General features: G+C 35.1%; 1 protein-coding gene and 2 non-coding genes across 4 annotated transcripts in view; 1 reads left to right on the top strand and 2 right to left on the bottom strand.

Annotated features, from left to right (window-relative positions):
* WDHD1 (WD repeat and HMG-box DNA binding protein 1) overlaps positions 1–20072 on the top strand; it is a 57396-nt gene extending 37324 nt beyond the window's left edge. The window contains exons 17-26 of one of the 2 annotated variants that reach the window (XM_006199759.4): positions 8377–8491; positions 9383–9514; positions 11596–11819; positions 11914–12032; positions 12221–12277; positions 14227–14270; positions 14689–14859; positions 15498–15628; positions 17345–17483; positions 19249–20072. In XM_006199759.4, coding sequence (XP_006199821.2) covers positions 8377–8491; positions 9383–9514; positions 11596–11819; positions 11914–12032; positions 12221–12277; positions 14227–14270; positions 14689–14859; positions 15498–15628; positions 17345–17483; positions 19249–19449 — 1333 coding nt within the window. In that variant the 3' untranslated portion in view covers positions 19450–20072. The remainder of the gene's footprint in view (positions 1–8376; positions 8492–9382; positions 9515–11595; positions 11820–11913; positions 12033–12220; positions 12278–14226; positions 14271–14688; positions 14860–15497; positions 15629–17344; positions 17484–19248) is intronic. The other variant, XM_072963068.1, reaches the window with a different exon arrangement.
* A 1809-nt stretch (positions 20073–21881) lies between these two features.
* Positions 21882–21955, bottom strand: TRNAT-GGU (transfer RNA threonine (anticodon GGU)). Its single transcript has one exon. It is a non-coding gene; the product is annotated as a tRNA-Thr (tRNA).
* A 397-nt stretch (positions 21956–22352) lies between these two features.
* TRNAA-UGC (transfer RNA alanine (anticodon UGC)) lies at positions 22353–22424 on the bottom strand. Its single transcript has one exon. It is a non-coding gene; the product is annotated as a tRNA-Ala (tRNA).
* Between the last annotated feature and the right edge of the window lie 1569 nt (positions 22425–23993).

Below are 23993 nucleotides of genomic sequence, written 5' to 3'. Positions count from 1 at the left end.
TCTCTGTTCAGTATTCTGTTTTATGTTTTCCTCTGTCTTGACACCTGATATCATCTGGGTCTAAAAGACTGTTGGTGACATTGTGTAGGTACTTGGTGAGCAAAGAAGTCTCTGCTTTCCTGGAGCTTATAGTCTGATTTAGGAGACAGATAGCAGAAACAAGTAACTATTAATTACTTCTTGGGGAAGATGCCACTAATTAATCTGATTCAACTCATGATAGACAATAACAGAAGAACATTTTCTAGGTGCTATGGTCACAGAAGACTCTTAATGGAGGTAGTATTTAGAATGAGATCTGGAGGTCAAGGGGTCTGTTATGGAAGAAATAAACTGAAAAGCAGTCCATGTTGCATAAACAACATGCACAAGGGCCCTGAGGTCAGAAAGAACTTGGTGTGTTTGAGGAATTGAAAGGATATAAACTTGGCTAGAGTGCAAAGAAGTAGGGGGTGGCAGGGAACATAAGTCCAAGTTGGTATTAGTAAGTTAGATAGAGAAGTTTGGACTTCCTTTGAATTATAGATAGAGAAGTTTGGACTTCCTTTGAAGTGTGTCAAGAAGCCATTTAAGGGTTTTATGCAGCAGAATGATGTAATCTGATTTATACTACAAAAATGAAAATATATGTGGTAAATGGATTCACAGAGGTAAGATCAGGCATAGGGAGAACAGTTTTCAACTAGGGGGTTTTCCACTCTTTTGGGGATGTTTGGAAATGTAGGGTATTGTTTTTAGCTATCACAATGATTAGGAATTATTCTGTCATTCAGAAAGCTGGGGCCTAGGTTGTTAAATATCTTAGAGTGTGTGGGATGGTCTTGCTCAACTACAAATTTTCCTTCCTCAAATGCTATTAGTTTGAGGAGAATTTTGTAGTCATCTCACTGAGCTATAATTATGGCTGGAACTAGTGTGGAGCAATGGAAACTAAGAGAAGCAGATTCAAGATAGAAACAGTAAGATTTGCTAGTAGATTGGGGGTTGGGAATGAGAGAAGAATCATTGACACCCATGTTTCTAGTTAAAGCTGTTAGATCGATAGTGGTACCATTTAGAGAAATAAGGAAGATGAAAATGAATTCTCTTGGTGTTAAACCTGCAAAATAGTCAAATGAAGATATCAAGAAGATACTGGAATATATGATTCAAATTCAGAGAAATTTTGGCTGGAGATACACATTTGGGAATCATCAGATTATAGAAGGTATATAAAGTTATAGCAATAAATAAAAAGAGACAAAAAGTCTCAGAACCCAGCCCTAGTGGAGACTATTTCAAGAAAGAGGCAATAGTCAGGGAAATAAATGGCTCTAAATATATGAAAAGTGATTAATGTCACTCAAAATAAGATAAATACAAATCAAAACTAAAAAGAGAATTCTCTTTTTACCTAGCAAATTAGAAAAATCTGTAAATTTGATAACATTCTTAGTTGGTGAGGCTGTAGGGAAATAATTACATTTACATATTGCTGATGGGAGTATAAATTGGCTATAGTCCCTGTGGAAGGCAATTTGTGAAGAACTATCAGATTTAGACCCAGTGGTTCTGCCTGTAGGATTTATCCTACAGATATACTAGTACTTGCTATTTAAAGTATGATCCATGGAAAAGAAAACAAATAACAAATGTTGGTGAGGATATGGAGAAAAGGGAACCCTTGTACACTGTTGATGGGAATGTAAATTAATGCAGCCACTGTGGAAAACAATGTGGAGGCTCTTCAAAAAAACAAAAAATAGAACTACCATATGACCCAGCAATTCCACTCCTCAGTATGTATCCAAAAAAAATTAAAACACTAATTAGAAAAGATACATGCACTCCAGTGTTCATAGCAGCATTATTTACAATTGCCAAGATACAGAAGCAACCTAAGTGTCCACAACAGATGAGTGAATAAAGAAGATGTGTGTGTGTGTGTGTGTGTGTGTGTATACACACACACACACACACACACGCGCGCGCACGCGCGCGCGCGCGCGCGCGCGCGCAATGGAATATTACTCAGCCTTAAAAAGGAGTGAAACTAACTTGCAACAACATGGTAGACTTGGAGGGTGTTATGCTAAGTGGAATAAGTCAGGCAGAGAAAGGCAATACTGTATGATATCATTTATATGTAGAATATAAAAAATACAGCAAACTAATGAATATAATAAAAAAAGAAATAGTCAAAGATAAAGAGAACAAACTAGTAGTTACCAACCGGAAGAGAGAAGGGGGAGGGGCAACCTAGGGGTAGGGGATTAAGAGGCACAAACTATTAATGTATAAAATAAGTTACAAGGATATACTGTACAACATAAGAAATGTAGTATTTTATAATAACTATAAGTGGAGTATAACCTTTAAAAATTGTGAAAAACTATTTGTACACCTGTAATGTATATAATATTGTATATTAACTATACTTCAATTAAAAAAATAATGAAGTACAACCCGTGGACCAGCAGCATCAGCATTACCATTAGAAATGCTGAACCTCAGGCATCACATCAGATCTACTGAATCAGAACCTACATTTTAACAAGATATTGTGCACATTAAAGTTTAGGAATTACTGCTGCTAGCATATGTGGGGGAATATGTAAAAGATATCCTACATTTTAGGATTATTAATATTAGCAAAAGATTGGAAACCTAAATTCTCATTAGTAGAAGAATACAGACATATGTTCTGTATCACTGTACATGAGAACTATTCAGCTCTTTTTAATAAGGGTGAAGCAAATTATGTATGTGTTAAGGGATGTGCATCCAGAATATATAAAGATCTCTTACAACTCAAAAAAAGACAGCTCAGCCAAAAAACAAGCAAATGATTTGAATAGACATTTCTCCAGAGAAGATACACACATGACCAGTAAGCATGTGAAAAGATATTAACTTCATTAGTCATTAGGGTAATGCATGTCAAAACCACAGAGATGCCACTTTACACTCACTAGGCTATAATCTAAAAGATGGACAATAACAAGTGTTGATCAGGCTGTGGAGAAGTTGGAACCCTCAGACATCTCTGGGTGGGGATGTGAAATGATAAGGTTTGGCAGTTCCTCAAAAATTTAGACATATGACCCACTTCTAGGTATGTGAGACAGAGTTGAAAACATGTGCATTGAAAAACTTGTATGTGAATGTTCAAAGTACCCTTATTTATAATAGCCAAAAAGTAAAAACAACCCAAATGTTCAATAAGTGGTGAATGGATAAACAATAGGTATATCCATCCAGTGGAATATTATTTGGCTATAAAAAGGGATGAAGTACTGTTACATGTTACAACATGGATGAACCTTGAAAACATTATACTAAGTGAAAGAAGCCAGACACAAAAGGCCACATATTAAATGACTCCATTTATATGAAATGTCCAGAATATGCAAATCTATAGAAATAGAAGGTAGATTAGTGGTTGCCAGGGGCTCACAGGGGAGGGAGCAGTGGAGAATAGGGTGTGACTACTAATGGATATGAGGTTTCTGTTTGGGGTGATGAAAACGTTTTGGAATTAAATAGTGGTGATAGATGGACAACTGTGAATATACTAAAACTTGAATTGTGCACTCTATGGTATGATATGGCTATGATACATTCTGTGTGAACTTTGTAGCATATGACATATCTCAATAAAGTTACTATTTAAAAGAGTAAGGATGCTGTAAGATCTGCAAGATGCATTAAGTGAAATGAAAACCATTTGTATAAAAGGTGAGAAAGAATAAGAATAGATAATTATTTGTTTATATATGCAGAAGAATTCCTGTAAGAGTAAAAAGGAAACTAACAACAGTAGTTATCTTGTAGAGAGAAATTCAGTGGATAGTATAGGAGACTTTTCTGTATTCTTTTTTATACTTTTTTTGTGCATATAAATGTATTACTTATTCAAAAACTAAATAAATTGATTTTTTTTTATAAATGAAAGAGGTAATTCAGTAACCTAAATCTGGGAAGACTAGAATTCAGATTCAAGAAGACTTTTTTACTATTCCATCTAAGATTTATTCAAGTAAGATGATTCATTTTGTTTCTTAATATTATCTTAAGGAGGTATGCGAAATTATTCATTTGCAATGAATAATTCTGTTTTTCATTTAATTTAATGTTACAAGTATCTTATCAAGTTCAATTTTTACACCCCCTAGTAATTTATACAACTGACTTTCTTTTCTTGCTTTACAGTTAAGATCTGTAAAGAGTTTTAACTCTCATTAAAAGACATGATAATTATAGCTGGTAACATTTAACTGTTAAATTCAACATGAGATTTTTTTAAATGGGCTCTAAATTATAGTGTTTAGGCTTGGAAGAATTTTAGAAATTGTCTAGGCCAGTGGCTCCTATAATTTTTAAGTATAAGAACCCTTTTAAATGAGCATTTCATGACCTCCAAATGATAGCAGCTTTATAGTGTCAGTTGGTAGAGAAAATCCATAATAACAGAAAGCTTCTGTAGACCTAAAAATATATATTTTAACATAAATTTGTATTTATAAACTATATCATCTGTATGCATGTGAAAATTCTAGTATGTAAAATGGGACCTCTTTTTTTCATTCTACTTACAGTTCATGGTACCTTTGTGAATGCATGGTTGCAATAGCTCAGCAGCCCTACAGGGATTAAAAAAAAAAAATGGGAACCACCAATTTCTTTTGGTCCAGTTCCTGTGCTCTGCCTTCACTCCCAGTCCTTCTCTCCAGTTTTTATAGATGAGAAAACCAAGGCCCAAAAAGACTCACTGAATGAATAAACTTCTCTGTTAAGGACTGGCTTATTTGAGGAGGATAATTGAATTACTGAGGGGACTTTGATTTGGCAGACATTTGAAACACTGAGTGGATATGTTGAAAAATGTATATATTATGATAAATTGTTCAGAGTTTTTTAATTATTTTCTTGAATTTATTCTGGAAGAATTGACTTGAATAAGAATATATTTCAAAGGTTGGAAGCTACATTTCTCAGTATGGCCTACTGCACTTCTCATACCAGCTTTCACTACATTTAGACACCTTTAGAGACGATTAATTTCCTTCTTGTGGATGAAGAGGTACATGAAAGCCCAGGAAGAAAATTGTACAACCACCTTTAGTAGCTTACTGCTGTGTTTAATGAGACTTACCTGTCCTTGCTATCAAGAAATTCCCCCTTGTGTGTATTTAAATCTCTAATGCTTTCATTTCCTCTCAGAGTTCATTCATGGTAAAGATGGCAAACTACTTGCTCCTCTGGAAAGGCCACATTTCCTAGTGGTCCAGAGCTGAAGTCTGCTGTGGTGTCCTGGCTGAAATGCTCACTGTGTAGCCCTGGCTGTGACACTTAGACTCCCTGTGCCTCTGTTTCTTCATTTCTAAAACCAAGTTGAAACTAGTACCCATCTCACAGAGCTGCTGTGAAGATGAAGTGTTACAGCAGTACCTAGAACAGTGCCTGGCCCTTAGCACGTGTTCATTGAATATCAGCTATTAATAATAACAACAGTGGTTTTCTTACCATCTCTAAGGCATTTAGCCTTGTATTTCATGGTTAATGACATTTATTTCTTTAATCTCTTCATTTTAAATATGTTTTCTAACCCAGATTCAGCAGTATGTATGCTTTCTTTTTGATGAGGAAATACATTTTGTTAAAAAACAATTTTTTTAAGTTTATTTGAGTCAGTACAAAACACCTGCCTTTAACTACTGATCTATAGTATATCACTCCTATCTCTGTTAAAAATGAACTTCAGTTTAGCAAAAACTGTCTTTATGGTTTCCCGTGAAGATTTTTTTCATGATCACTACTGGTTAATGCATAACTCAAAGTTTACTGATTTTTCATAATCTATAATCTAATTTGCTGTCTACAACCATCAACCTTTTCTCTTTAGTTTTTAAAAGCTCACTCTTAAGAGTACACTTGAAAACAATTTTTTTTTTTTGCAAGTTGTGTTCATTTGACAAGCATTTGTTAAAGTACTGACTGTATGTCTTGTGCTACATAAACATAAATAAGCCAAGTGGCCTGGAAGAGTTGGTTGGTAAAATCAGTGCTTACTCCTGAGTCAGTGCTATAAAAGAGTTGTGAACAAAATCCCCTCAAATGAGAAAGAGTCCCATGCAACACAGAAGACAAAACAAAACTCACTGACTTATGGAGACTTAGTCTGGACACTGGTCCCAGTTTTTTCTAGTTTGATATTTTTCAACACTTTCTTTAATATGATTTGAGAACAAATTTTGTGATTTATTTGAAAAGGAATTGAAGTTATTTTGTCTCCTTAGCGTACTGTTTGTTTTTTCACATTTTCTCCTCTAAGTGGTTTAATCACAGTTTCCAGGAAACTCATTCATTGTAGGCAAACCCCATCAAATTAGCAGTCAAATGAGTTTGTTTTTTCCTCTTCTTCCATGAAAGAGATATTTAACAGAGGAAAAGTCTTTTTACTTTAAGTCTTTAAAGCTAAGAAAAGGATGAGAAGGTGCTCTGCTTTGATGTAAATGTGGTTTTTTAAAAAGCTATTAATAAAATCTTAAAGAGGGAGGGTATATATCTCAGTGGCAGAGTACATGCCTAGCATGCATGAGGTCCTGGGTTCAATCCCCAGTACCTCCATTAAAATAAATAAATATATAAACCTAATTACCCCCAAAAAACTTGTTTTAAGTACAAAAAAAAATCTTAATTTTTCTTTGTTATAATTGCTCACTAAATCAATGAAGTATTTGAGTTGTAAAATGTTTTTAAACAAAAACAATCACTTTATAGGAAAAAAATATTAAGGCAATTAAGATTACTCCCAATCTTCCTCCTAATTTTGTTAATGTATATATGTATGTAATTGGACTCGTCCTTTCTGAATACACATGTTCTGTCTTCCATTTTGCATGACTAATAAACCTACGGTTTTATGAATAGGTGCATGACAGAATTACCACAAGAGATTTTTCAGACTCAGAGCATTCACACTGCCACTTGATACTGTGTGGTGAAAACCACTGATTTATATGAAGTCATAAAAGAGGAGGAAGAAAGAAGTGAGATTTATGTTAAAAAATATTGGAACTCTAAAAACATCTTTGTTTTTGTTGTATAGTCACCAAAAAAAGGAAAAGATACATTTAAATCTTAGTAGAAAGGGGACCTATGTAGTTTGAAAAAGATTTCTGGGTATTACAGCTTACTCATTTTTTAATACTCTAGTGGGCATTTGATAATACTAGAAGATATTTATGAAAAAAATTAAATCCAAGGGCCTGATTTCTTTTTTTAATCATTTCTTCTTTTTCTTGTTGGTTTTTTTAGGGGAGAGGGTGGTAATGAGGTTTATTTATTTATTTTTAATGAAGGTACTAGGGATTGAACCCAGGACCCCATGCATGCTAAGCATACACTCTGTCACTGAGCTATACCCTCCGCCCCTACAAGGGCCTAATTTCTACTTAGTATTTTCCTACAAGAAGGTCATAAGTTAAAGCCTTGATTAAAAGGCTGTACTATAAATAAACTGATGGCTATTAGTAAGCATTGAACAAGGTACTATGTTTTTTAAATGACTTTATAAAAATTAGAAAATATGCCCATAGTACTTAGAGTGTGCAATTAATGGTTTACCAGTGCTTTCTTAGAAATAATTTGAAGTACAGACATTAAAAGAGTATTCTACATATATAAATCACTCTGTGATGAATGAATGCTTTTTAATTCATAAATTGCATTAGTACCCATCTTGATGGGCATCTTTGAGTGCCTTACATATTCTAGTCAGAAAAGGTTTAGACAAAGCCCTGGCTCACTGAGCTATTGCCATATAAGGCGACTTTGATTTACAGAGCAGATACACATTATAATCTTTTTATAATGATAGTGAATTTTCTGCTTCCTTCTCACCAATAACTCATAATAAACTTTTACTTGTTTTGAACATTTCACTGTCTTTTTCTCTTACAGACACTTTCTACCAATAGTACCAAATATTTCTGAACTGATGAATGGAAGTGAATATGCTTTATCAGCATTTTATCTTAGAATGATCTGTTTTATAACATGGATCCCATGACAAGTGTTTATGGCACAGTTTCTCTGTTTTGAAAGTAGGCAGTTTGCTAAAGAAAATCTGAAAAGAGCTTATTTCACTTTCAGTGGCTGCTATTTAATAAAGTTGATATAAGGAGGGATAGAAATTCTTGAAATGTGTGGAGGGGTAGCTTTTATACATAATTAGGCCTAAAGTGCTTTTATTAAAAAGAGGAATTTGTTGTATATTATTAAGCCAGATACTGGAATAATATTATTAAAAGTTACTAACTTTTGGAAAATGTATAATGTAGCAATTTTTGATATTTTAGAAAGTTTTTATGGTGAGACTTTCTTTCCTGACAGGTGCATTCCTTGCAAAGGTTCTCGGTTTCCTCCAACCCTTCCACGCCCTGCTATAGCTGTATTATCCTTTAAGCTTCCTTACTGTCAGACTGCCACTGAGAAAGGACAAATGGAGGTATGCACAGATCTTACCTTGACACTCTGAATTTGATAATACTCTGTCTGTGATACAAGCATTTAAAATTATCCTGATGACCAGTGTTCAGTATTCATTTCTTTATAATTAAATAAAGCACAGTAACTGGGAGGGAGAGGGCTTATGATCCCCAGGGCACCTGATTGCCATCGCTGCTTCTGTGGACTTTGTTTAAGAGATAAATGGGTATGACTGTCAGGGCTCACTAGGGTAAGGCACTCACCCCCAGGGTGGGGCGAGTGCCTGAGAGGATGTGCCTCCATGAGTTTTGTACCCTAGGCACCAGGCTTGCCTCTCTCTAGTCCTAGCCCTGGGTCATCAGAAGTCATTTGAAATCTTGCAGTTAGTTATTCTAAACAAGAAACCGATTGGCTTCTAAAAAATCTGGTATACCAAGTTCTCTGAGCATTAACTATGATAGCTAGGAAACTTTAAAATGCTATACAGTTGACTCTTGAAGAACATGGGTTTTAACTGCGCGGGTCCACTCACACATGGGTTCTTTTTTCCATAGTAAATACCACAGTACTATATGATCTGCAGTTGTTTGAATCTAAGGTTGTGGAAATCAGACATGGAGGAACTGTGTATACAGGCAATAAGTTATATGCAGATTTTCAACTACACAGAAGATGGGCACCCCTGCCTCCTGCATTGGTCTAGGGTCAACTGTATTTCTCTCTTTTTTTTAAGGATAGAAAGTGAAGTCAAGCCATAGTATCACATTAGAATTTGGATTATAAAATAAGCTATAGAAAGGAGTATTTCAGAAAATGTTTTATTCAGAAACTGGTATCATATGATAAATATATAACACTTGCCTGGTATCCAGCTGATAGTTGACTCTAAGCAATTTTTATACTTTCATAGGAACAGTATTGGCGTTCAGTTATGTTTCACAACTACCTTGATTATTTAGCTAAAAATGGTTATGAATATGAAGAGAGCACTAAAAATCAAGCAATAAAAGAACAACAGGAACTTTTAATGAAAATGCTTGCGGTGAGTAAAATAAATATAGTGGCAAAAAGAGTTAAATGCTTTCCTCTAGGCTGAATTTCTTAACGGTGTGTGACAAGTTCCATAACCTAAAATTCTTAAGTTGTATCTGGTGGCATTTTTCTCCCTTAAAAGTTCTGTTTCTCAGTTGATGTTGCAGGTAATATATTTAAGACATTACCTTGTATCTAAGGTCATAGGAAGAAAAAAAATTGCTCTGGTGCTACCTCCTTTTTTGTTTTATTTTTGCCCACTGGTCAGTGTTTTAACATGCCCTCTAGGTGACTCTGCCACTTTTTAATAGTTTGAGAACTGGCTCTAGCTGCTGGTCTTATGTGCAGCATACTAAGTTTGTGAACTTCTAGGTCTCTAGGCTGGGCAGTCTTAAGAACTTTGATCAGGTTTTATATATGTCTGCCTTTTGTTATCCTCTTAGGCAAACTGGGTGGTAAAAGTTTGTAGCCAGTGACCAGGTTTGTTGCCTTGGATTTTTAAGTACACTTAGCTTTGGAGATAAGTGAATTTTTTGAAACATAAAGTTTGTATGTTGTGTCCTCATTCCAGGTTGGTTTCTAGGGAAGAGTGTATTAAAATTTCTTCTCTGTTCCTCTAGACTGCAAGCCCCTGGAGGGCAGTGACCCTGTCTCATTCACTGCTGTATGCCAGGCACGGATGTGATGCTAACACACAGTAGACCTCAGTATTTCTTAAGAGAGTCAATGGTCCAGGCTTTTCACTTTAAAAATGAGGGAAAATTTTTCTGAGGGAAAAATGATAGCTAAGACTGCAGAGCTGATTGACCTTCAGTCTCCAAAAGGTGGCATTCACGTTTGTCACCTCTATGCAACACTGCCTTGAGTTTAGTATTAAAGAAATTTAGTTTCCTGTAGAAATAAGTTTTGTTTCTTATAAAATCTCCTTTGTGGTTTAGGAACTGGTAACCTTTTCATTTCCTACAACACATGTAAAGAATCCTGTTTGATTTATTTACCATATAGCCTTAGAGGAGCTGTTCCTTTGGAGTGCAGTGTTGCTCAGCAGGGTGCAGCTGGTTCTACTGGTAGCACCATGGTCAGTTCTTTAGCATTCCTGGCCCCTGGCAAATGCCTGTAGTTCAGCTTAGTCTGGAAGAATCTCTTGCTTTCCTTACTCCATTTCATTTCCAAATGCCCCCTGAGGAAGAGAATCATCCCAGTTGAGAAGTACTGCTTATAGATAAGTGATTCTAGAAAACTTGAGAAGGATGTGCAGGTGAATATCTAAAGCTTCTGTGCTGTTGAGTCAGATGTGGTATGTCTAAGTAACAAAATAACCCTTCTGTTCTATGAATTATGAGACCCTTAGTCTTCAGAGCATTAATTTTCCTCACATTGTCCTTGAGTTGTCTCACTTTGAGTTGTCAAAATTCATACTGAAAGAAAAAGTCAATATTTTCTAAGGGATGGTAAGTGAAGTTCTTTGTTTTATTTTGTAAGTATAAAAAACAAAGCAAGAAAAAAGAGGTTATTTGTTAATTTGAAAATTGTGTAACTGTTTCTGGTAGTTAGAGATCAGAGACAATCACATTTTAAAAGATTATGGAGAAATATACTTGCCTCCAACCAGATTCATTTAGTAGCATTTGTGTGCCAATTCTGAGCAAAATAATAATAAATAAATCATTTATAATTTATTCTTTCTTTGAATTTGCTACCCTGTTTGATGAGTGCAGGTGATAGGGTGGGCGGGAAGACAAATTTAAGAAAACCATTTTTAAATTTTGAACAAATCTCTTACTTTCCTTATAATTAATAATTTGAAATAATATGCCATATTTCGTTGAATCTAAGCTCCTGTTGATTGTAAAAAGCACCATTATTTTATTTAAGTTACTGAGTCAGAAAAAAATGCTGCCAATTAAATTTCGCCTCACCGTTAATTATAAGATGCTACTCAACTTCAGAGAGAGATGTTAAAATGTGCATCTTAGAATAAAAAATACAGTATCTAGAAAACTGTTTTCCCAGTTCTACTAGTAGTATCATCTTTTATTTTTGAGAAGTTTTGCTTAAGGTAATTTGATGCCCCCCACCTTTTCCCTTTAGCTTTCTTGTAAACTGGAGCGAGAATTTCGTTGTGTGGAACTTGCTAATCTAATGACTCAGAATGCTGTGAATTTAGCCATTAAATATGCTTCTCGTTCTCGGAGATTAATATTGGCCCAGAGACTTAGTGAACTGGCTGTCGAGAAGGCAGCAGAATTGGCAGCAACCCAAGCTGAAGAGGAGGAGGAAGAAGAAGAGGATTTCAGAAATAAGTTGAATGCTGGGTAAGAAATACTCAGTTGTTTGGGTTTTCCTTTACCATCTTGAATATTGACTTGGTCTTTGCACAGCTTTTTATTGAATATTACTGTCTTTTAGTTACAGTAATACTGCTACAGAATGGGGTCAGCCAAGGCTCAGAAATCAAGCTGAGGAAGATACAGAAGACAGTGGAGAAGCTGATGATATAGAAGAAAAACCAGAAACACACAATCATGGTAAGTTATATTTTTAAGGGAATTTGAAGATGAGAAGTGTCATGTATGTGCCTCTCCTCATTTACTTGGCTGAAGGAAATTGAATACTTGTACTTTTTTGAGACATCTTTGCTGTCTGATTGTTGATTATAGAAGGTAGCTTTATCTTCCCATTAACAGTATATTGCTTTATGTTAATTTTTCTATAGGACAAAATTCATTTTTTAAAAATGCATATTCCTCTGATGTGCTAGCTATTAAGTCAGGTAAGAAATATTTTTGATTTTATAATATCAAGGGAATTTTGCAAGAATTCTTTAAAGTGATAAAGAATACACAAATACACCTTACCCTTTAGGGCCTGTTTTGTTGTTTTCAATCAGAAATGTATGTGAAACTAGTCATTTAACAAATACTCATTAAATACCTATTGTGTGTCAGGTATTTGACTAGATGGGGGATACAGAAATCAAGTAGGCATGCATGTTTGATCCCTGCATAGAATAACCTTATGGTACTGATTGGCTTTTAAAAATGGGTATATATGTTAGTTTGATTTTTAAAATATACCTTTAAACATGTGTACAGAGTATTAAAAGAGCATATAACAAGTTGGCTATAATCCAGTCAGTGGTGAAGGATGGTTGGGATTCCAAGGAAGGCCTTATGGAGTGATTAAAGCAGAGACCTAAAGTATAAATAAGTCAGCTAGGCAAAGGTGGGTAAGAGCAGAAGCAGAGGAAAAGCTTGTGGGCTTAAGGAACAGCATGTGTGAAAACTTTAAGAGTGGTGTGAAGAGCAGAGAGCAAAGAGGAGGTGATGCTGAATAGTTTTGGAGTGATGGGCAAGAGCCAGAGTGTGCAGATCTGTGTTGGCCATTGTAAGGATTTTGATCTTTATTCTGAAGTCACTGGGAGGCTGTTGTAGGTATTAAGCAGGGGCATAATGTGGCACACTGTGCAGAGGAGGGTTGCATGTAAGGAGACTACTGAGGTAGTCCCAAGTGAGATTGAATAGCGACTTAGACTAGGGTGGTGATGAGTGATGGTAAAAAGAATGGAAGGAATTGAAGAGGTGTTCCTGAAGATAATGTAGAGGGTATGGAAGTTCAGGGTGTAAAGAATGACTCTCAGTTTCTGGCTTGAGTACTTTAGTGAATGATGGTGCCATTTACTGAGTTGGGAAACATAGCTTTAGATAGGAGGATGATGAATTACTATTGTCTATTTGGGTCGGGAGCTCAGGAAAGCAGTATCACTGGGATGGAGCTATAAAGTGAAAATCATTGACGTAAATACAGCAATTTAAAGCATGGTGTATGGATGAGTGAGTATTGGGAGAGAGTGTAAAGTGAAAAGAAAAATGAGCTTGGGCCTAGAAAACCCCCAACATTTAAACTTCAGGTAGACGAGGAAGAAGGGAAGGAACTATCAAAAGAGAATGAGACCAGAGAGGAAGGAGGTAAGCCAGGGAATGCCGTATCTCAGAAGTCAAGGGGGAGAGAGTATCAAGAAGAAAGGAACACTCAGTTATGTGGAATGCTGTTGAGAGGTCAAATAAGATGATAGCTGAAAAGGATCCACCAGTTTTGGCCACATAGAGCTTACTGAGTCCTTAGCAAGAACAGATTCTGCAGGGTAGTATAGGACTGGAGCCATGTTTTGGGTGGAGGAATGTTTGAGTAGTGAGGAAATGGGAATAGCCATGTAGACAGCGCTTGAGAAATTTGACAGTTTGTGGGAGGTGAGAGAAAATGGTGTCTGGGAAGAGGGGGAATGTGATGAGGAGAGAGTGTTTAGTTTTTGTTTGTTTAAGTTGAGAAACTTCAAGAACCAATAAGGACGGTCAAAGATGGTGTGGCCATTGACAGCACAGGTTTCTTGAAAAGGAGTGGGTGGGATTTAGAGCACTAGTGTAGGAATTATTTACTAGCTAAAATAAGGCAACAGTCTTTCCTGGTAACAAGAGAAGAGGATAGATCTATACATATTGTGTTTGTATGTCTCATAGTGGACAATTGGGATAGTTCTCATCTAATAGCTTTTGTTTTGTCTTAGAAATAGGAAGGAGTTCATATGTAATTGTTAATAGTTTTAAAGTTGCAAACTACGTTTATTTTCATATAATACAGATTTAAATATTCCATTATCAGTATTGAAGTCAGAAGTCTTCTGAGTTTTACTGCTATTAAGTGAGGGTTTCTTTCTTATGAAAGGTGCAGTTACCTCTAGCAACCAAGGACGAATAAACCCCTTCAAGGTAAACTCTTTCCAGTGATGTTTTCTATTATTCAAACACATTTCCATACAGAGAAATATTTCCAAATGACAAGATGACCTTCGCCAGACTTAGACATTAAAGATTTAATTTTAAAATATTTAAATAAGTAAATGTTTGAAATAAACAAAGTTAAAAGTAGCACTAGTTCATGCTTTGGCCAAAAGTTATACTTCTACTGGTCTTCTAAGAACCTACGGTTTTGAAAGGTGCTACCTATTTTTCTTGGAGATACGGTATTTGGGAATATGTGCCTCAGTCTTAATTTGGATTACACCAAGTATATTCAGTTACAAAGGTGAAATTACAGTACAAACCTAACAGAAATTTAAAGGAAAAGTAAATTTCTTGGGATTTTTTTTTTCTGAACATAAAATGCTAATACTAGATTGCTCTTTAGGTATCAGGCAATTCCAAAGAGCCAGCCATTTCAGGGAATTCAGTACGTTCAACTAATATTTTAGACAGTATGAATAAATCATCCAAGAAGTCTACTGCACTTAGTCGAGCTACAAATAATGAAAAGTCTCCAGTTATAAAGCCTCTGATTCCAAAGCCAAAGTCTAAACAGGTATGATTTCAGCTGCCCCCTGCCATGGTCTGTTTGTCTTACTTTAGCTTTGTTCACTCTTTCAGGTAGGCTCCAGTTGTTTGTAACTGATTGTCTAGCAGGGGCAGTGGTTCTCAAATCTTTTTTTTGCTTCAGAATCACTTTATATATATATATACACACACATACATGCATGCGTATATACATATACATACACACCCACACACCCAGGACAGGAACTCATGCATCTGTTTTTGTTGTTGTTCTTGTTGTTTTCCCTTTTCCCAGATGGTTTTGATGCATGTCCCTGTTTAATGACAATTGGTATAGTACCTGGCCCGAATCTTTACTTTTTCTGTATTGCGATTTTGATCTCCCAGGTTTCATCCCAGTTTTAGTGTTTTATCTTATATTTGTCATCAATAAAATATATGTTATTTATCTTTCCTAGTTCATATAATTTTTTTCAATTAGAAAACATAAAATTTGAGGTGTAGTTTTTTTTTATTTTGTGTGTGTGTGCATGTTTATTTTTAACTTTACATGTTGGTATATGAATTCTAAATGATTACAAATATTTTTCCACATTTTTAAAAATTTGATTGTAACACAAAATCATACTAGATTTTGTTGCAGTATTCTTAAGTTTGTTTTTACAGGTATCTGCAGCATCCTTTTTCCAGAAAGGAGCTTCCAAAGCTGGTAAGACTGAGGAAGTGAAGGAAGAAAATTCTGAAAATTCATCATCTGAAAGCCCACCTGTGTGTCCTCAAAACACTGAAAACCAAAGGTCAATACATAGAGAAAATTAGTATTCTCAAGATACAATATCCCAGTAAAAGGCATATAGAAGTAGCCATACAAAATTATGTGGCTCTCTTATTCATTATTATAAATAATTCATTGGCACAGATACTGGGCATTCTGAACACTTGTAACTTTAGGGAAGCCACAAATATTGATTAATGTATTTATATTACTTATTAAAGTATGTTTTGATAAATTGTATTATCTGTTTTAAATTATAGGTACATTTTGTTGGGACACTTTTATAGTTCATTTTTTTCTTTGGTTTGTTTTTAAATGATAATATAGTTACATGGGAGAAACACAGTCAAAAGATACAAAAAGATGTGTGATGAAGAGTACATCTCTTTGCTATACCCAGTTCCCCCTCCACAAATAGTCGCTGAGCAACTTTCTTATATAACCTTCCAGAATTATTCTATGCATGTATAAACATATTTATCTGCTTTCTGAAATTACAGAAAGGGTAGTATACACATGGTTCTGTACCTTGTTTTTTTCACTTAGCAACTTTTGCAGATCATTTATTACCACATGAAGAGTTTCTCTAATCTTTTTACATCCGTTGAATGGCTATGCCATAATAGTTTATTTCTTTATTGGTGGACAAAAGATGGATGCTGGTCTTTTGCTAGTACAAATAGTAGTACAGTGAATAACTATATGAATGTCATTTCTTACATATACAAATAGCTATAAGATGGATTCCTGTATGGTTCAACTTAATGTATACTTGTAATTCTGATAGATATGCACAGTTGTTCTGCATGGATGTTGTATCATTTTATACACCTCCAGCAGTATGAGAGTTCCTGTTTGTCCATATACTATTTGTCAACCAACTCAGTATGTTGCCAAATTTCTTGATCTCTTGTATTCTAGGTTTATTTAAAATATATCAGTTAAATTGAAAAGTCACCATTTCATTTTCAGCATTATGTATCTCATTTAGCCAGTATCTCATGTTAACCAGTTTAATTTGAGGGGGTAGCTGTAGTTTTTATTTTTCCTATTTTGTTCTGAATTTAGATATTAAACAGTGTAATTTTTATTTAAGATTCAATTTTTTATACTGGCAACAGGCTGTACAGAAAAAAAGTGCTCAGTAAATATTGTTTGCTTTAAACCTTCACTTGTGACCTAAAGACAATTTGTATCAGAAGTGAGATCTAGTACAATCGACAAGTGTGCTGTGTCCATGCTTTACATAATGATGGTACAAGAAAGGACCCACACTCCAGGTCAGCTGTGAGAGCAAGGGTGAGAGGATGGCTAAGGAGCTTGAGAGAAGTCGTGAAGATTTCAAAGAGCTGATTTGGGAAATGGAGAAAGCCTACCAAGGATACATGGGAGAATCTTACTGGGCTAGAGAGGCTAAGTAAGGTTGGAGATCTTGAGCCTGTCAACATTCATAAAGAGTTGAATGTGCAGAGTTTACAGTTGCTGCACTTGGAAAATAAAGATGTGAGTAATTCCTTTGAATTGACCTTGCAGAGGATTTTTTTCAGTTCATTACTTCTACAGCCTCTAGGCAGTTTTAAGTAATAATGTAATTATAAGTATTAACAAATATAATGAATTATGTCTCTCTTTATATAGATAGGCAAAGACTAATGGTTAATTACTAACCTGAAAAATCATAAAGCACTTTAAAACTGTGTCTTAAGTATAATTTTTTTTTACATAATTGCTATTTTAGGCCAAAGACTGGGTTCCAGATGTGGCTGGAAGAAAACAGAAGTAATATTTTGTCTGACAATCCTGACTTTTCAGATGAAGCAGACATAATAAAAGAAGGAATGGTTCGATTTAGAGTATTGTCAACTGAAGAGAGGAAGGTAAGGATAATTGTGCTGAGACTGAGAGCTTAGTGAATTCCCAGGTTTTAAAAATTCTTATAGAAAATGCCTTTCTCTGTTTTTGGAAATTGAATACATTTTGGTAAACTCTTTGTGGAGAGAAAATATAACAATGTCAGCTTTGAACATATAGATACATAATAATTATTATTTAGTGCTGTTGGTTAATTCTTTGGCATTTACACTGTTCACATCTGTGTAAGTTTCAGCATAGCGTAAGTTAGGGGAATACGACTAGAAAAAGTGTTACTTATAAATCAAAAGCAAATAAAATTAATAAGTAAAAATGAAACTAATTCACATTTTTGTGCTACTACTTTAGGGTCCTTGTAAGCAGAGTTTCTTAAAATGCTGTGTATTTACACAATGACTACTAAATGAGAATATTGCTTTTGAGGAAAAAAGCTAGTGTTCTGTTCTAGCATTTCACATGGAAATTAGGACAAGTGGCTTGCACCTGTTGCTCCTCGTGTCAGTTTCTGCCACATGAAAGACTATGAGCAGCTTTCTTTTGCAAGGGGAAGGAATATGTGTGGTGTATCAATAAATCCTCGGACTTCCCTTCCCCAGGGATGGCATTGTGCAGCATCAGCACCTTGTGACGTGGATACTTACCTTGATAAACTGATTCTTATGAACAAAGATATTGCAAATGAGAAAGATAGAAACTGGTCTAACCACCTCTAGCCTCCTTTAGAATCTCATTAGCAACTTTGTGTTTCTCATTTTTCATAAGTATTTACAAAAGGATAAAAATTCTAAAGAATTAGATAAAATCACATCTGAATGAATAAGACCTTAAACATCAAAAGATGAAGAGACTTGACAAAAGTTGTCATTATGTGTTTGAATACTTAAAAATATAATCAGTATTTTTAGTGTAAACCTTGAACATTTCTTAAATCCAGTCTGTTAATGTAAGAAATTCTACAGCTGAAAGGGTCTCTTTTCAACAATAATGAATGGGAAAGAGAGTAAAGTAGGAGGTGGAGGAAGTGTTACAGATTAAAGAAGTTTGAGAGACAGATGAAATGAGTGAACCTTGTTAGTAAATAGAAGCCAATCCCAAAGAAATATATACTATATATAACATTCCCGAAATGACAGTGATAAGGATGGTGAACAGAGTACTGATTGTCAGGGCTTGGGGCCTGGGAAGGAAGTATGTGTGTGTGGGGAGGGGGTGGAACATGAGGGATTTTTGTGCTTATGGAACTGTTATATACCTTGAATGTGATGATAAATACACAGCCTCCAATAGAATTTCACACACACATAGAAGTAAAGAAGGGGGGATTTTATCAATGTCAGTATCCTAGTTGTAATAGTACACTACAATTTTGCAAAATACAACCATTGGGGGAAACTGAGTAAAGGGCACATGGGGTCTTTCTGTAGTTTTTCTTATAACTGCATGTGAATCTACAATAATCTAGTCTCAAAATAAAAGGTTTCTTTTTAAAAAACCTACCTGCAGTTATAGTATTTTATACTTGATATGGTTAATTACAAGCAGAATTTAGACTGAAATATAGAAGTAGAATGTAAATTTTTTAACATGCCTTGCAATTAAGTAATAAGAGATTTGTTAAAAATGAGAACAGTTAATGATTAGCTTAACAATTGAAGTGCTAATTATGCTGCTTTATATAAAGGATTGTTACCTGCAAAAGTAAAGAAATAATTTCCTTCCTATTTCTTCATTATCACCTAAAAATCTTTTCTTCTCCAATGTTTTACAAAGGCATGGGCTGCAAAGGCCAAAGGAGAAACTGTAAGTGATGGAGCTGAAGCAAAGAAGCGAAAACTTGTGGCAGATAGAAGTCGTGAAACTGAAAACCAGACAGAAAAAGCAAAGGAGAATCTTAATTTGCCTAAAAAGCAAAAACCTTTAGATCTTTCTACGAATCAGAAACTGTCAGCTTTTGCATTTAAGCAGGAATAGAGTAAGGGAGTGAACTTAGGAAGGTAATAGTTTTTTTTACTCATCTTTGATGAATCTGGGCCTTTTAAAAAAATCTTTAGGAAACTCATTACATATTTTTAAAAGCATTTAAAGACTACAGTTTGTCTTTATAAGATAATGTAGTAATTATCCTGGTGTAGGGAACAGGGCATGTATAAAAACTATCATCTCTGCAGATTGCTCTGCCCCCAGATGGAGGGCCATTCAGAAGCATTGTGATTGTGGTCACTGACTTGGGGCCACTGGCATGTCCCATTGGAAGCCAGTTTGATTTTGTTTCTTGCCTTCAAAATCATCAAAGCCAGGGTCTTATAACCTCTGAGTGTTGAACTGCCTTCTAGGGTTTTCCTCATTTGGTTTACGTAATGTACTGGGAAGTACTGCAGTAGTCCTTTTCCCAAGTGTGTTACCATAGACTGCTCTGTGTGTCTGTACTGGACCTAGGGGACTGTGTATTTTTTAATATAGGCCCTAAACATGTAAATAATTTTGCAGATGAGACCTTTTGTTTGTTTTGGCAGTGTCTTCATGTATGGCTTTGAGTTGTTTGTGTAGCCTGATTTTTTAAAAATAAAACTTTCACATTTCCATATTTAGCTTGATACAGTCTTAACATTGTATTTCCATGAAATGGAAATTTTCTAGAAAATATATTTTATGTTATGTTTATTACCATTATTTCCACCCCCCACCCTCACCTCCCGTTTCTGTTACACATTATACACACAGAAGAGAAGAACTGAAGATGCTGTTTTGATGGTGTTGTAGCCTAGCGCCTAGTGTGCTCCTAGTAAACTACTCTGGGTATCAACCTCAGCAGTGCTTTTCTGAGCAAGTCTTCGAAGCCTTGATAAGAGAGTAGTTGAAGAGTAAGGGAAAGTGTTCAACTCCTCTTATTTTGAACAAACAAGATTTAATTACGTATTTCATACATTTTTGGTTAGTATTCTAAGCAGAGCTTAATACAAATGCATCCACTTAATTTGGACAAATTACAGGGGTGAAGTTGGGTGGGCATGCAGTTGTAAAGTAAAATCAGGTGGCTCAAAGTTGAGAGTAGTTTCATAGTTACAGGTTGGAATGAACAAAACATGTTGAAAATTTAGATGTACGGGAGCCGAAGGATACTCTTTGTCTCATGATGGTTAAATTAAGGTTAGGAAGTGATTACATTTCTGATTTTTTAATTAGTAGCTGGTATTGAGAGACATTGTAGCACAGTGGTTAGGAACACAGATTTCAAAACCAGACTACCCGGGTTTGAAGACCACTGTAATACCTACCAGCTGAATAATGTTGGGCAAGTTCTAGCCTGTGTCCACTCATCTGAAAAATGAATATGATAATAGTATCTACTTCAGAGGGTTATTAGGAGAATTGTATGAGGTAAGAGTACTTAGTTCCTGGCACATGGTAATGTTTATATCAGTATCAGCTATTATTATTATGCTGTTGGCTAGTTCATCTTACTTTGTCATTAGGTTTGATTCTGAGTAATATGGAAATTAATTTTAATTTCAAGATCCTGAAGTAAGTTTATTTCTATTACTTTGGAAAGCATGTTTATAGACATATATTTTGATTTATTTCCTCAACTTGATATAATCCTTTAGTGTTATATTTCAGGTCCACAGCAACCTGATAATACCAAGGATTTGCAAAAGGTTTTTTTAATTCCCTACTTTTGTTTGGTTAAAGGAAGGTTTTTGTGTTGATTGGGTTTAACTTGCAGATCAGAACTTTGGAACAAGAAATATCACCCTCATTTCTTTTCTATGTAATATTAAACTCCTTTTAAGGAAAAAAAATTTTTTCACAGAATTGGAACTTAATGTAGGAAGATGGAAAAGGAAATAAATTAATGTATTAGCCACCATCATGATAATCAGTAGTACTGCCTATTCTGTGCTTATGTGCTGTAGAAAGTTGTCTTATGCTTAATTTCATTCTCCAGTAGAAAAAGCTTCTCAAAGAGGAAGTTATTTTATAGCTTTATACTCATGAGGGCATCATCTAATTATCCCAGTGAGCAAGTGAGTGAGGGCTGGGTTGTGCCTGCCAACTCTGGGCACTGTGGTATCCTACAGCCACTGTCAGTGCAGCAGCCTGTGGTGAGCCACTGCCGCTAGCATGGAACAGATCCCTTTAGACAAAAGGATGAGACCCATCTGCGAAGAAAGCATCTTAATCAGTGACTGATTGTCTTTTTTGTTTTCCAGCTGTTTTATTTTAGGAGTATATAATTTTTCCAAGGTGTTTATTTTGAAAATTTTCAGACCTACAGAAAATTTCAAATACTTCAGCGAACATATATATACCCTTTATCAGAATTGATTTTGTGTTCTTTTTTAATTTTATTCTTAATTTTTTTGGTGGGGGGGATATTGGGCTTATCTATTTATTACTTTTGGTGGAGGTACTGGGGACTGAACCCAGGACCTCGTGCATACCAGGCATGCACTCTACCACTGAGCTATATGCCCCCCCCCAGGATTGACTTACTGTTGATATTTTGCTGTGAATGCTTTATAAACAGGGTTTTTCCTGAACCATTTGAAATATGGATCATGACACTTCACCCTTAGATACTTCAGTATATCCCCTAAGAATAGAGACAGTCTTCTGTACAACCACAATATAATTTTATACCAAAGAAATTTAACAAAAGAATATTATTGCCTAACATATATTTCATAGTAAAATTTGTCCCTTTAGACTTTTTTCTACCCAGCCTAGGATCAGTTAAGAATATTGCATTGTATTTAATTATTAGAAGTATATACTTTTTTAATGAACTCTTTTTTTTTGCTTTATTTTTTTTCACTTTTTGGGGGAGGGGTGGTAATTAGGTTTATTTACTTTGTTTTATTTATTTATTTTAATGAAGTTATCGGGGATTGAACCCAGGACCTCGTGCATGCAAAGCAAGCACTCTACCACTGAGCTATACCCTCCCTAGATGTATGTACTTCTTAATATAGGAAAATATGAGGTAGGACATTATCCCCAACCCTAATACCCAAAGATAACCACTCTTAACGTTTTAGTGTACATCATTAGGCTTTTTTCCCCCCACATAGGTGTGCAGTCCAAATTCGTGCTCCATAGATGTATGAAGAAAATAAAATAAAACAACTCAAGCCTGCAATTTAAAGTGTAGCCTTTTTGCTGGTAGTGTTCCTGTAATTAATACCAATTTCTGCCTATTCTGGAACTGTGTCATAAAGGGCAAAAATTGATGGAGTAGAAAATAAACATAATGGAATCAGAAAGCCAGAAGTTGGTTCTTTGAAAGACTAATAAATTAGAAAAGTATTTGGCAAGATTAAACATGATATAAAGAGAAAAGCATAAATAAGTGATATTAGGAATGAAAAGGTATTTAATAACTACAAATGATACAGATTTTGTAAAGATAAAAGGCTTACTATGGTCAGTTTTACATGTCAACTCGCTAGGCTATAGTTGCCAGTTATTCAGTCAAACACTAACTATGTGTTGCTATGAAGCTATTTTATAGATTGTATTAAAGTCCATAATCAGTTGACTTTAAATTAAGTGAGATTATCCTTGATAATCTGTATGGGCCTGATTCACTCAGTTGAAGGGCCTTAAGAGCAGAACTGAGGTTCCCCTGAGGGAGTAGAAATTACACCTGTAGATAGAAGTTTCATCTCATGCCTGGGATTTTCAGCCTGCCTTTCCTGGATGCCTACCCTATGGATTTAGGGTTTCAGACTTACCTACCAGCCTCCACAGTCATGTGAATCAATTCCTTGCAGAAAATCTCAATATATATCTCCTACTAGTTCTGTTTCTCCAGTTGAACACTGACCAAGTCAAGACTTATAAATAGCTTTTTGACAATAAATGGAAAATTCTGATGAAATGAGCAGATACTGACAAAAGCAGGGTTAAAACTGACTCAAAACATCAAAAGACTAAAATACGTAGGAGTAAATCTAACAAATAAGTACGAAACTTATACTTTGAACTACAAAACATTGTTGAAAGACATAAAAGAAGACCTAAATAAATGGGAAGACATCTTCTGTTTAGAGACCAGAAGACTTCATAATGTTAAATTGGCAATACTCCCCAAACTGATCTACAGATTCAGTGCAATCCTATCAAAACCCAAGCTGGCTTCTTTGCAGAAAATGACGAGCTGATTGATCCTAATGTTCATATGGAAATTGAAGGGACCTAGACTAGCCAAAATAATCTTGAAAAAGAACAAGTTGGAGAGTTCACAATTCCCAGTTTTAAAATTTACTGCAAAGCTACAGTAATTAAGGCAATATGGTACTGGCATGAGAACAGACCTACAGATCAGTGGGATGGAGTTGAGAGTACAGAAATAAACTCACATTTACAGCCAGTTAATTTTTGACAAGATTGCTGGGACAATTCAGTGGGCCAAAGGATAGTCTTTTTCTACCAACAGTGCTGGGACAACTGGGATACATGCAAAAGAATGAGTTTGCACTCCTCTCACACCATACAAAAAATTAATCCCAAAT

The sequence above is a fragment of the Vicugna pacos genome, chromosome 6 (assembly GCF_048564905.1).
Source record: "Vicugna pacos chromosome 6, VicPac4, whole genome shotgun sequence".
NCBI lineage: Eukaryota > Metazoa > Chordata > Mammalia > Artiodactyla > Camelidae > Vicugna > Vicugna pacos.
The sequence above is the reverse complement of the archived record's forward strand: the minus strand, read 5'-3'. Positions and strand labels throughout refer to the sequence as shown.